The sequence below is a fragment of the Prionailurus viverrinus genome, chromosome A1 (assembly GCF_022837055.1).
Source record: "Prionailurus viverrinus isolate Anna chromosome A1, UM_Priviv_1.0, whole genome shotgun sequence".
NCBI lineage: Eukaryota > Metazoa > Chordata > Mammalia > Carnivora > Felidae > Prionailurus > Prionailurus viverrinus.
Window position 1 is genome coordinate 124,745,801 of NC_062561.1, and position 15,112 is coordinate 124,760,912.

The following is a 15,112-nucleotide window of genomic DNA, read 5'->3' on the forward strand; positions in this document are numbered from 1 at the left end:
CTGCACTCTCTCTCTCTCAAATAAAAAAATAAAAATTAAAAGCAAATTTTAATTCCCATGTTCACCTTAAGTTCAAAGTAATTATCTTGACAGAAGTTAAGAGATGCTTTTGCTGTTGTCAAGATGTATTTATTTTACATAAACTTTTAAATGTAGTGGTTTAATGTAGAATATTCAGATTAAGAAAAGTTGATGAAATTCCTGCCTGCTGAAACCCCAGCAGAAGGCTAACTTTGCTTCCATCCTATGAACTACTTACATGCATGTGTACTTGAAATATCCAGAAAAGACAAACAGGTAAAAGATTCTGTGTTTATTTGCATAGATTACTATATCATCAGGAGAAACCTTGTTCTTTCAGGTGCTGAAAACCAATTTTTGTAAAGGAATTAAAATTTAGATGTATATCAAAGTAGAATATTGTTTTGTGGTGAAATCTTGAAGAAGCTAGATTGAAACAGCCACCAACTTTAGCATTAGATCTCTGAATGTTTAGGCAAATGAAATGAAATCAGGTAATGAAAAATGCTATCTATAAGAAGGTAAGCATGCAATTTACAAGTATTTTTTGTAGCTCTTTTTTTTCTTTTTAAAAAATTTTTTTTTTAACATTTATTTATTTTTGAGACAGAGACAGAGCATGAATGGGGGACGGGCAGAGAGAGAGGGAGACACAGAATCGGAAGCAGGCTCCAGGCTCTGAGCCATCAGCCCAGAGCCTGATGCGGGGCTTGAACTCATGAACCGTGAGATCGTGACCTGAGCTGAAGTCGGACGCTCAACCGACTGAGCCACCCAGGCGCCCCGTAGCTCTTTTTTTTTTTTTTTCATAGAAATAGATTTTTTATTATAGAAATGCATATGAAGCTAATGAATGTATCTATGCCAATACCTAAATATGCGCTTGGAAAAAAAAAACCCTTAAATGCAGGTAAAAAGGAAGAAAGAAATGATCTGAAATTTTGACCCCCAGATTAAGCCACCATTGGGAGTATGTTGACTGAGATGTTTTAGATTTCTGCATATATTCCTACATACATAACTGTATTCCAATGGCATATTATATACATGTCTTTAAAAATTTTTTATTGAAGTATAGTTGACATACAATGTTAAATTAGTTTCACATATACACCATAGTGATTCTACAAGTTTATACATTGTTATGTTCACATCTGTCACCATACAATGCTATTGCAATACAATTTACTATATTCCCTATGCTGTACCTTTTATTACTGTGACTTATTCATTCCATAACTGGAAAGCTTGTACATGTTCCTTTTTATCACAGCTATGTGTCTTGCTTTTCCTTTGTTTACCTACCGTCCACATCCTTTTAACAATCTTAAATAGAATCTTGTTAAAATGCATATCGCTTTTGGCGTGCCTGGGTGAATCACTTGGTTAAGTGGCAGACTTGGTTTTGCCCCAGGTCATGATCTCATGATTCGTGAGATCAAGCCCAGCCTCTGGCTCTCTGCTGACATTGTGGAGCCGGCTTGGGATCCTCTCAGTCTCTCTCTCTCTCTCTCTCTTTCTCTCTCTCTCTCTCTCTCTCTTTCTCTCTCTCTCTCTTTCTCTCTCTCTCTCTCTCTGCCCCTTCCCAGCTCATGGTTTCTCTGTCTTTCTCTGTCAAAAAAAAAAAAAAAATGCATGTTGCTTTTAATGATAGTCATAGAAACCCTCCTAAGTCAACTATTATAATCTTATTCTTTGCAAAATTCAGTGGAAAAAATTCATGTTAACTGATTTTAAAATGTCACATGGTAACTTCACACCTTACAATTGAAAACATTTAGTTCCCTTTCTCATTCATCATTTAACTCAGTATCTATCATGAGTATTTAGCCTTTCCCCTTCCCTCGTGCAACCTCCCTCACACTTCTTCCCTTCCCATTCTCCTAATAGTTACACTTTTTGCTTAAAAATCTAAATTTGTTTTTTATATCTGCATGGCTATGTATGCATCATTCTCATTTGAGACATAAAATATGTTATGGTTACATTTCTTTGTTATTTTATACAGTATGCTCTGTTATGTTCTCTTCTGTTTTGGTTTTAGTACACTTGCTGCTCTCTTGGCTCGCATCCCAAGAATTAATAACTTCACCTCTTCTTCATTCCTGTTCAGTTTTCCATGGATCCCATGTTTTCTCTGTCTTAATTTTTTTTCACCCCCCCTCACTTGGGTAGAGTCAGTTTTCTTTCATCTTGAGAAAGGAAGAATAGGACATAAATTTGAGATATTACAAGTGTCTTTACCTTCATGCTTAATAGTTTAAGAATGAAATTTCAGGTTGGAAATAATTTCCTCCACAGACTTCATATTGCCTTATTGTACATGAAATTCTAATGAGTTCTGGTCCTTTGTGTGTGACTATTTTTCTGAATTCTTCTAAAGTTTTAGGATCTCATTTTGTCTTCTGAATACTGAAAATTTAATGATTATGTACCTTGATGTGGGACTTTTTATTTATTGTGTAAGACACCTAATGAGCCTGTTAAATCTGAAATACATATTCTGCACTTTTGAGAAATTTCCTTGTGTTATTTTTTTCTCTGAGGATTGTTAGTTTTATTTGAAGGTTATTTCTGTTGTTACTTAGAGTTTTTTCTTTCCTGTGTTTTCTGTGTTTTTTATTTTTATTTTTAATTGTTTATTACTTTAATTTTCAGAAGTTTAAGAGTCAAAAAATTAGGGAACATTATAACATGTATCCTAGTATTTACCACTGATTTAGCATTTTTCTTCAGATTTCCTTTTAATGAAGTAGAATATGACAGATGAAACTGAAATCCTTTTTAGTCTCTCTTGAATATTGTTCTTTGTATCTGTTCTCTCTTTCAAAAAACAAATATAATGTATGTAGTAACTTTTCAGTTTTTAATTTTTAAATACACATAAGTACTTATAAATAAGTACTACTTTGTATTTTATGCACAAATGGTTTGTTTTACTGTGCTTGCAGTTTTTATTTGACATTTTGAGATCTGTCCATGTTGATATATATAGAACTGATTTAATTTTGTATCATGTTCCATTATCTGAATATGTCACAATTTTTACTCCATTTTATTCATTGACCATTTGTGTTGAGCACTGTGAACTGCCTGTTTGTATCCTTTGCTTATTTTTTTTTTTAACTGGGTCACTTGTCCTTCATTTCTAGGATTTCATTACATAATTTGTGTATTAATTAATTGTTGGCTACATTAGGTTATAAATATTTTGTGTTGTATGTCTTCTCTTTTATTTATGCTTATATTGTACATAAATTTTCAGTTTTGAGAAAATGTATCAATCTTTTCTTAGGTTATTTTACTTTCTGTGTTGTAAGAAAACTTTCTATATCTAGTTTACAAAGATATTCAAAATTTTCTTCCAAAATCCTTAAGTTTTACTTGTTCTGTTTAGATTTTAAATTTATCTGGAACGTAATGGTGTATATTGGTGGTCTACCTTAATGTTTGCTTCCAAAAAGAAAGGTCATTTGTCCCAACACTTCTTTTGAAGGTTTCTGTATTATTTTCCTAATGCTGCTGTAACAAAGCACCACAGCTGGGTGGTTTAAAACAATAAAAATTGATTCTCTTAGAGTTTTAGTGGCTACAAGTCTGAAATCAAGGTGTTAGCAGAGCCATGCGGTCTCTGAAGCCTCTAGCGGAGAATCTGTTCCATGCCTTTCCCTTAGCTTCTGGTGGTGGCAGTTGATCCCTGGTATTTCTTGACTGAAAGCTCTTTAATTCTAATGTCTGCCTCCACTGTAACAAGGTTTTCTCCCTTTGTGTGTCTGGGTCTCTGCGTCTACTCTTATAAAGATACCAGTCATATTGGATTAAGAGCCCACCCTACTCTAGTATGATAACTCAACCAGTTATATCTGCAACAACCTTACTTCTAAATCAGGTCATAATCTGAAGTTCTAGGAAGGACATGAATTTTGGGTAGACACTGTTCAACCCAGTAGAGTCTGCATCTGTGTTCTCTTTTGGTTTCCACTGCTCTGTATGTCTATCCATGCACAAATAGAGCTCTATTAATTCTATGGGCTTATTGTAAGTTTTATTATCTGCTAGGATGATTCCCTCTTAATTGTTATTCTTTCAGAATCATATACTTGACCTTATTTTTCCAGATAAAAATTTAGTATCTGTATTAATTAAAAAATTTTTTTAATGTTTATTTATATTTGAGAGAGAGAGAGAGAGACAGTGTGAACAGGGGTGGCAGTGCAGTATGGGCAGAGAGAGATGGAGACACAGAATCTGAAGTAGGCTCCAGGCTCTGAGCTGTCACAGCCTTAGGTAGGGCTCAAACTCACAAACTGTGATATCATGACCTGAGCCGAAGTTGGGACACTTAACCGACAGAGACACCCAGGTGCCCCTTAAACTTTTTTTTTTTATTATTTAACAAATTAAAAAAAAATTAGTCATTTTTGAGAGAGAAAATGAGTGCGAGTCGGGGAGGGGCAGAGAGAGAGAGGGAGACACAGAATCTGAAGCAGGCTCCAGGCTCTGAGCTGTCAGCCCAGAGCCCGATGAGGGGATTGAACCCACGAACCGCGAGATCATGAACTGAGCCAAAGTTAGACCTTTAACTGACTGATCCCCCAGCTGCCCCTAGTATCTGTATTTACATTCAGAAAAATCTTACTGCATTTTGATAAAACTGCAGTAAATTTATGTATTAACTTGGAAGGAAAGTGTCTTTGGGGCACATATGTAGCTCAGTCAGTTGAACATCTGGCTCTTGGTTTTGGGTCACGTCATGTTCTCACAGTTTATGAGATTGAGCCTGGCATCAGGCTCTGCTCTGACAACAGGGAGCTTGTTTGGAATTCTCTTTTTCCCTTTCTCTCTCTGCCCCTCATCCACTCACAAGTTCACTCTCTGTCTAAACTTTTTAAAAAAGTATCTTTACTGTAGTTAGTTTTTCCATATATGGGCCTGGTTATCTCCTGTTTATTTATAATTTTTCCATAAAGGTGTCACATATCTTTTGAATATTTAACTCTAGTAATTATGTTTTCTTGGTTGAGACTATTAACGCTGTTTGGAAAGTTTTTGTTTTAATGTTTGTTTATTTTTGAGAGACGGAGACAGAGTGTGAGGGGGGAGGGGCAGAGAGAGAGAGAGAGAGAGAGAGAGAGAGAGAAAGAGACCGAATCCAAAGCAGGCTTCAAGCTGTCAGCACAAGAGCCTGATACAGGGCTTGAATTTAGGGATCGCGAGACCATGACCTGAGCTGAAGTCAGATGCTTAATGGACTGAGCCACCCAAGTGCTCTGACGCTGTTTTGAAATTAATAATCTGATGAATTTGTTAAGTAATCAGGAAATACGGTCAATATGAAAGTCTGTAAGATATTTAAAAAAAATAAATGGTCATTCCCTCTAAACCACAATTACAACAGAACAGTAAATAATTAAATAATGTTTACTCTGCTTATGTTTTCATATCCTATTCCTTCTAACTTGTCTTCCTTGCTTGTTATACTCAACACAAACAGTAACACCTTAGCAGGCTGAATTATATTTAAGCTGCTGCCAGACATCATTTCAACCACTCAGAATCTTAAATTTTTTTAAAACACTTATTACGGATTCAGTAACTATGATGTAAAACTGGCTGAGCTCTAAGACCCATCGCAGGCAGCAGACCAATTTCTCTCCTTTCCCTTGTCTGCCCCTGCCACGCTTGGGTGCCCCTGGCCCAGGCTGGGCTCACTTTTGAGTTGGCCTGGTCCATGCTTAGTTTGTTCAGGAGTACAGCCATGGACAAGCCCCAGAAGTGGCATCACTGCTTCATGTCAGGGTCCAGAACTTAAATTTGGAGTTTAGTGTGACCCCCAGACTCCTTTCCATGAGTGCTGCCCCACAAAGATCCTGGATGTTGGCCACAAAGCCAGAGCCTGACGACCTGTGCCGAGCACCAAATCTAGGTGTCTGCCTGGGGAGCCTTTCTTACTGGAGCCGGCTGGGCCAAAGTCTGGTTGTCCTTGCCTGCTTTTTTTGTATTTGAGTGGACCATTAAAAATGCTGGTAGGAAATCAACTTTATGTGCATGGACACAGCATGTTGAGTGCTTGGCTCCTCTATCAAGTAATGGGGCCAGGGCCAGGCTGTTTTGTTGGGGAGAACAGTTTCCCTAGAAAGGAATTAGCTAGTGTTTGTCAAGAGGATTTATGTTTTTATTTATTTTTATTATTATTTTTTTAAGTTTATTTATTTTGAGAGGGCAAGCAGTGGAGGGGCAGAGAGAGAGAGAGAGGGAGAGAGAGAATCCCAAGCAGGCTCCTCGCTGACAGCATGGAGTCTGATGTGGGGCTTCAACTTAATGAACCACGACATCATGACCTGAGCTGAAACCAAGAATCAGAGACTTAATTGACCCACCCAGGCGCCCCTAAGATTTAAGTTTTTTAAACTCTGTTTCCTATTTAATTTTCCTCTTTTGCCATTCCCTCCTCTTTATCTCATTGTATGACACAATGGGGCAGAGACAGGAAGAGACATAGAATCTGAAGCAGCCTCCAGGCACTGAGCTGTCAATACAGAGCCTCATGTGGGGCTCGAACTCACAAACTCTGAGATCGTGACCTGAGTCAGTTAAGTCTGTTGCTTAACTGACTGAGCCACCCAGGCACTCCAGTATGGCACAGATCTTATGTTGCCTTTGCTGATTTTTTTCATTACCCTTTTTTGAATGATTTGAATTAGTCCTAGATGAGCTATTTATGTAAGGGAGTATCAGGTGCTCTTTTCCCCCAAAGGAACTGTTCTTCTTTATGTGTGTTTTAAAACATGCTGTTTTGTGTGCCTGTTTTTTCTATGCGTGTATTTTTAACTTAGAAAAATGTAATTGAGGTAAAGATCTCATTCTTTCCCACCCTACCAATATGCTTAAGACTTACTTGTAATGGATCATTGATTTCATTGTTTGTAACTACTGCAAGGTATTTAATACCCTTTGTCTCCAAGTTTTATTTACACACCACCCCCACTCTCATAATGGACCCTGAGAATACATCTTATCACCCTTCACTACCACAAAGGTGAACATTTCTGTACATATCCCTTCATAGACTGGAGTGAGAATGTCCTTGGGTAATGGACGCAGGAGAGGAATTAGAGGGTCATGGGTGTATGTGTACTTAATTTGACTGAATACTTAATAATTGCTCTCTAGAATAACTATGCCAGTGTATACTCCCATCAGTTGGATATAAAGGTTTTTATATCTCCATTGATATTTGATACTATTCAGTCTTCTAAATTTAGCCAGCCTATTGGGTATAAAGTAAAATCTCATTGTTTTAAATACATTTATCTGATTAACAGCTGAAGTATCTCTTCATATGTTTGGTAATATTTTAGGTTTCTCCTGTAAGTTGCCTCTTCATGTTTTTAGCCCATTTTTCTATTATGCATGCTCTGTTTCTCTTATTGATTGGCAGGCATTCCTCCTGTATTTTAGATTTTGTGCTCTTCTGATTTATACATGGCCAGTATTTCCTTCCATACTGTAATCTGTCATCTTTGTCCGTGATGCGTCTTACTGTTGAAAAATTTTGTTGTGAGGTCATTGAACTAATTTTTTTACTTTCTGATATGCTTTTGCAGTTTTGATTAAACTCTGTCACCTCTGCGTTAGGAGTAACCACCTGTTACTGTTAGAGTTTTTTACTTTTCACGTTTTGCTTTTAATTATCTGACTCTGTCCTTTAGAAAAAAAATTCATGGTAACTATTTCAGTGACAAATCAGAACATTGTGTATTCAGTATGAGTGAATACAGGATTTACAAAAGATCTTTGCATTTGGGCTTTTGTGGTCAACCCAGACCATGGGTCTATAGCAGTTAAAATGAAGTGTTTTTTTTTTTTTTAATTGTGGTACAATAAACATACAACGTAAAATTTGTCATTTTAACCATGATATTTTTAAATAAAAAAAAAATTTTTAAGACTAGATTTTTTAGAGCGGTTTTAGTTCATAGCAAAATTGAGGGGAAGGCGTAGATATTTCCCATGTGACCTATTCCACACCTGCGTAGCCTCCCCCATTATCAACATTCCCAACCAGATTTGTACATTTATTACAGTTGAACCTACACTGACACTTTATAATCACCTAAAGTCCATAGTTCACATTATAGCTCACTCTTGGTGTTGTATGTTCTGTGGGTTTGGATGAATGTATAATGACATGTATCCATCATGTATCAAAAAGAGCATTTTCAGTGCCCTAAAAATCCTCTGTGTGCTGCCTATTCATCTCTCTTCCTCCCCTATCCCCTAGCAACCAATGCTGTTTTTACTGTCTACATAGTTTTACCTTTTCTAGAGTGTCACATAGTTGGAATCATACAGTATGTAGGCTTTTCACATTGGATTCTTTCACTTAGTGATATGCATTTAAGCTTCCTCCATGTCTTTTCATGGCTTGATAGCTCAGGTTTTTTTTTTTTAAAGCAATCAGTAATATGCTGTTGTCTGGATGTAGCACAATTTTAAATTTATTCACCTGCTGATGGATGTATTGATTGCTTCCAAGTTTTGGCTATAAAGCTGCTATAAACACAACCATGTGCAGGTTTTTGTGTGGATATGAGTTTTCAGCTCCTTTGGGTAAATACCAGGGAGCACTCTTGCTAGATGATATGGTAGGAGTATGTTTAGTTTTGTAAGAAACTACCAAACTGTCTTGCTAAATATCAATACCCTTTTACCTTCCCATGAAATAAATGAGTTCCTGTTGCTATATATCCTTGCTAGCATTTGATATTTTCAGTGTTAATGGATTTGGGCCTTCCATATAGGTATATGGTGGTATCTTAATGTTTTAATTTGCATTTCTCTGATGTCCTATCATGTGGAGTATCTTTCCATATGCCTGTTTGCCATCTGTGTATCTCTTTTGTTGAGGTCTCTGTTACGGTCTTGGACCCATTTTTTAATTGGATTTGTTTTCTTGTTGAATTTTAAGAGTTCTTTGTTTTGGCTAACAGTTCTTTATCAGATGTGTTCTTAGATATTTTCTCCCAGTGTGTGGCTTGTTTTCTCATTTTTTTGACATTGCGTTTTGCAGAGCAGAAGTTTTTAACTTCAGTGAAGTTCAGCTTATCAATTATTTCTTTAATGGATCATGCATTTGGTGTTGTGTCTAATAAGTCATCTCCATACCCAAGGTCATCTGTGTTTTCTCCTATGTTTTCTTCCAGATGTTGTATAGTTTTGCACGTACATTTAGATCTGTGATCTATTTTGAGTTAATTTTTGTGAAGGGTGTAAGGTTGGATCTGTGTTCTTTTTTTTTTCCCTCCCTGTGGGTGTTTAGTTCTAGCACCATTCTTTGAAGACTGTCTTTGCTCCATTGTACTGCCTTTTGACCCTATTTATGTGGATGTTTCTTGGTTCTCTGTTCTGTTCCATTGATTGATTCTTTTGTCAATACTACACTTTTTTTTTAAATCTTTTTTTGAATATTTTATTTACTTATTTTTAAGACAGAAAGAACACAAGGATGGGAGGGACACACAGAGAGAGGGAGACACAGAATCTGAAGCAGGCTCCAGGCTCCAAGCTGTCAGCTCAGGGCCTGACATGGGGCTTGAACCCATGAACTGTGAGATCATGACCTGAGCTGAAGTTGGACCCTTAACCAACTGAGCCACCCAGGCGCCCCAATACCTCACTGTCTTGATCACTATAGGTTTATAATATAGTATATAGTATACTATTGAAGTTGGGTAGTGTCATTCATCCAACTTTGTTCTTCTTCTTCAATATTATGTTGGCTATTCTAGGTATAGAATGTAAAGTCTCCATATAAAAATTTAGAATTGGTTTGTCAATATCCATAAAATAACTTGCTGGGATTTTGATTGGGTTAGCATTGAATCTATAGATCAAGTTGTGAAGAACTGACATCTTGACAATAGTTTTTGTATCTATGAATGTGAAATATCTTTCCATTTATTTGGTTCTTTGGTTTTTGTTCATGAGGGTTTTGTAGTTATCCTCACAGAGATCTGTATATTTTGTTAGATTTATACCTATTCACTTTTTTTAAGTGGTAATGTAAATGGTAATGTGTTTTATTTTCAAATTCAACTTGTTCATTACTGTTATATAGTAAAGCAGTTGGTTTTGTATATTAATCTGGTATCCTTATCCTTTGCTATAATTGCATATTAGTTCCTGGCATTTTTTGTCTGTATTTTAGATTTTCTACATTAATGATAATGTCATTTGTGAAAGAAGAGTTTTATTTCTTCTTTCCCAATATGTATACCTTTCATTTTCTTTTTTTGTCTTATTATATTAGTTAGAACTTCCAGTATGATATTGAAATGGAGTGATGAGAGGGCACATCCTTGACTTGTACGTGATCTTTGTGGAAAAGCTTTGAGATTCTCAGTATTAAGTGTGATGTTACCTCTGGGTTTTTTGTAGATAGTCTTTATGAAGTTGAAGAAGCTTAACCTCCTTAACCATTTTTAAGTGTACAGTTGAATCCTTTATTTTGAATATGATGTAAAATAGAGATCCATTTTTTTTCTGCATAAAGTTTTCTCTGCAACATGTGTTAAACATGCTCTCTTTTCCCTAGTGATGTGTGATGCAGATTTCATCTCTTAACACAGATTTTGTCCTTTTGTTGTTTTAAAGTAATGAATAAAGCATATCATTCACTAAATAGTAATAAAAATAATAATCATTTAGACTTTTCTCAATTTCAGTTAATGCTCCCAAATTTTTATAATTAAAGTATGATGTTTGCTTTAGGCTTACATTAGTTTTTTAAATCATGCCAAGGAAGTTTTTTTCCACTTCTGGTCAAATATTAGTTTTGTTTAGAAAAGGCAGTTGAATGTTAATAAATGCTTTTTTAAAAAAATTACTTGTATCTGTTGTCTCCTTTAAATCTCTTAATGTAGTGTTGTAAATGGAGTTCTTTAAACTTGAACAAAATTTGTATTCCTAGTATAAACCCTGCATAGCTATTTTATTGTAGTTTTCAGTGAAACGAGATGTTAATTTTTTTATTTAGCACTTTAAGATTAATTTGTTAAGATTGGCCTCTAGTTTTCTTTTCTCATGTCCTAATTTAATTTTGATTTTATGCTTTTCATCTTTTAAAAAAAATAACCTCTGGAACATGGAAATTACCTGCTAATTACAAGGTTAGTTGCCTTTGTCCTCAGATCTATGTAGACCAAGTTCTTTTTTTAAAAAGAATTTTTTTTATTGAAGCACAGTGTACACACAGATTCACTATTTTAAAGTAAGATTCACATCATAAATGTACAGCTTGCTGGTTTTGAATAAACTAAACAAACTGCTGTGTTGAGTACCCAAATCAAAAAATAGAACATTAATGGAGCTCTAAAATCCTTCTATGTCTTCCTTCGAAGCACCATCATTCTGACCAGGAGTAACTGCTATTGTGATTTCTGGCAGCACAGATCAGTTTTTCCTGTAAATTGGAATCATTTACAATGGAACTATATATTCTCTTGTGTTCAAGGTTCTCTCCATGTTATCACAAGTAGTTGTGAGTTATTCTTGGATATATGTTTTCTACTTTGTAACTGTGCTGTAAACTGTATTAATGGGCATGTGGGTAGTTTACAGTATTTCCTGTTTTGAATATTTCTGCTGTGAATATTTTCTGGTTTGTATTTTGGTGGATATAAAAATCGTGTTACTCCGAATGTGGTTACCAGACTAGTAGCATTGATGTTACCTGCAAACTTCTTAAAATACAGAATCTAATGCTCCAACCAAAAGTACTGCATCAGAATCTACACTTTAACAAGATCTCCAGTGCACATTACCTTTATAATTGCGTGATCTCTAGATGGAAGACTCAACATTGGTGATTTATTTATTTTTTTTTCAATATATGAAGTTTATTGTCAAATTGGTTTCCATACAACACCCAGTGCTCATCCCAAAAGGTGCCCTCCTCAATACCCATCATCCACCCTTCCCTCCCTCCCACCCCCCATCAACCCTCAGTTTGTTCTCAGTTTTAAGAGTCTCTTATGCTTTGGCTCTCTTCCACTCTAACCTCTTTTTTTTTTTTTTTTTCCTTCCAACATTGGTGATTTATAAATGTTTAGTCTTTGAGCTACTTAGGATAATGAAGGGGATTAGAAGTTAGGACAGCTGGTAGCCCTAAAAAATGAGAAGTTGTTTTAGAACTCTTTGCCACAAAGTCTTTCTCATCTTCCCTTAACCTTTTCACCTTGTGTTAAGCAGATCATTTCAGAGGAAGGTTGGAAGATCATAGAGGACTAGAACTCATACTGAAGTCCCATAGTTGTTGGTACTTTGGCTTGGTTCAGTATGTGAGTTGTTGTTTTTTTAAGTTCAAAATCTGCTCCTCCTTCCTGGATCTGGTCCAAATGTGACTATATATGAGATATATTCTTTGGTCACTGGGTGGGAATTGCTTTCATTAATCTGATTTCATTTTAAATGGAGTTTATTTTTGTTTCTTTTGATTTGTTTTGATAAGGTTCAGAGCACTATAGAAAAATAGCTATGCTTCATCATTTATTTATATTATGGACTTCTGTACTGATGTTTTTCTTCCTATGTATTTTGTTGGGGATTGAACTGGATAAAATTCAGTGATGGCACTTAGTTAAATTTCTGAAAGTGAGAGCAGTAACCCCTAAAATTACTAAAGAAAAATTAAACATGAAGAGAGTATGAGTGGGGGAGAGGGACAGTGGTAGAGAGAGAAAGAATCTCCAGCAGGCTCCAAGTTCAGCATGGAACCCCACATGGGGCTCAATCCCACCATCCTGGGATCATGACCTGAGCCGAAAGCAAGGGTCAGACCCTCAACTAATGGAACCACCAGGCACCTGTTGTTTTTTTTTTTAAAGAAACTTATTACATATGTACACTGTACACTATATTTAAGATTGCTTCTTGAGTTTTACAAAAATGGTAACTTACTATATATAGTCTTTTTCTGCAATTTGAATTTTTCACTCAGTTTTCTTTTTAAGTTTTATCCATGTTGACAGTTGTTTTGGTCCATTTATAATCATACTCTTACATGAATACACTACACATATACAATATATATAATTCTGTATAATAAATTATAGAACATATTTACATATGTAATACTCTTGTGTGACTGTGCCACATATTTTTATTCTCTTACTGATGCACATATGAGTTGTTTCCTTTTTGCTGGTATGAACAAAGCTGCCATGAACATCCCTTAAATTGCTAAGTATATGTTTTTAAGTCATAAATTGTGTTGAGTTATATCATAGACCTATGGAGGTAGTTTTTTCTTTTTAATACGTTGATGTTGTTAATTACCTTTTGAAGACATTGTGATGTTAAAATGCCCTTGCATATGGGGAAAAACCCAAGTTGGTCATAATGTTTTGTCTGTTCAGTTTCCTTTGGGGTTGTTTTGCTAACAATTGTTTTGGAGATATTGCATATACTTGTGAGAGTTTTCCTTGTCATGTCGAAATTATGTTCACTTGGTAGAATGGGTTGGGGAATAATTCCTCTATTTCCGGGAATGGTTGTAGAAAATTGAAATAATTTGTTCTTTGAGATTTGGTAGAGCTCACCTGTAAAACTGTTTAGGCATGATGTAGAGATTTAAGTATTGGTTCAGTTTCTATATGACAGTTTGATTTGTTTATCCAGAGGAGAAGTTAATATACTTTCAAAAAGTATACTCTTTTAAAATTAGGATTAAGATTGATTTATAGCTTCACTATAGTATACGATTTGTTCTTGTTCCCCTATGTCTTTCACTGGTTTTCTTATTAGCAAACTTAAAACTGTTTTCCAGTCAGTCATGTGGTTGAAAAAAGCTATTTCCTTCCTTTGATTTCCATTCTGTTTAGTTGAGTAAGCTTTAGTTACCATTTATTTTTCTTTTGGAAAACTCCCTTAGATAGGCTACTAGGCTGTATGTTTTTCTTACTGATTTATATAATTCTCCTTTGTCCTGTGGGTGGTATATTGGAATGGCTTAAAATTTGTGTACCAACAGATGCTAATTTGGATTTGCTTCAAAATGTTAATTGCTTTAGAAATGGATGATCGACCTTCTGGAAGAGATCATTTCATGAGAAGTGGATTTGCTTCTGGGAGGAGTTTGGGAAACAGAGGTAAGTATCTTTGTCTTTTATTAAAACTTCTCAACTGTGGAATGGTAGAATGAATAGAGACTATTATGGCTGTTGAGTGCAAAGCTAAATCTGTTATAACTCTCTGCAGAGTAGACTTTGAGGTAATGAGTTTATCATTTTTTCAACTATGAGTGTTCTTTTTGCTTTTTTTTCCTTTTCTGGGATAGTAGGAGATAGTTCAATTGATAAAAATAGATTGGTTAGATTGATTAAAGATAGTTGCTTTACAGAGCTGCTACTTAATGTGTTTGATTATTGATTTCCAACGATTGGCATGGGAGGAATGTTGGTAAAAACTTCACAGATGAGGGTGAGAAGAACCTGTTTTTTTTTAAATTTCTCAAGAAAGACAGCACAGAAGGATTTCTCTTAGGTCATTAATATTAAGAGGTTATTTTCCCAGTGTTGAAACTTTTCATTGTTATTTTTAGATCAACCGTGTGATCTGAAAATGACACAGCAGAACACCTTACTATGGCCCATTTTTAGAATTGTTATTAAAATGCTGAAAGTATTCTGCTTTATGTTTTAGTATAGTGTGATAAAATATGAGAACCTCCAATTTAGTTAAATGTCTTTATGACCATTTATTTCTTTTACAAGATGCCATAAATAAGGGCTAATTGGTAGTTTTAAATACACAAAACATTTAATCTTGAATTCATTAGATGTTGAAAAATCTTACTTCTAAGGATTTTTATTCATTGGAAAGTAAAGGTGTGGCATTTCATTTGATATTTGGAAAACTTAATTTCTTGTTTGGATTCAGTTAACATAGTTAACATGTGGATCTATATTTTGATATAATTTGGAAATAATTATTTAAAAAAATTTTAAGTTTATTTATTTTGAGAGAGAGCATGAGTAGGGTAGGGGCAGAGAGAGAGAGGAGGGAGAGAGAACCCCAAGCAGGCTTGGCG

The 15,112-nt window shown here is 35.2% G+C and overlaps 1 protein-coding gene across 1 annotated transcript in view; it reads left to right on the forward strand.

The window, feature by feature from the left end:
* The window catches only part of DDX4 (DEAD-box helicase 4), an 88,101-nt gene that overhangs the window by 18,379 nt on the left and 54,610 nt on the right, over nucleotides 1-15,112 (forward strand). The window contains exon 4 of the mRNA XM_047854412.1: nucleotides 14,094-14,171. Coding sequence (XP_047710368.1) covers nucleotides 14,094-14,171 — 78 coding nt within the window. The remainder of the gene's footprint in view (nucleotides 1-14,093; nucleotides 14,172-15,112) is intronic.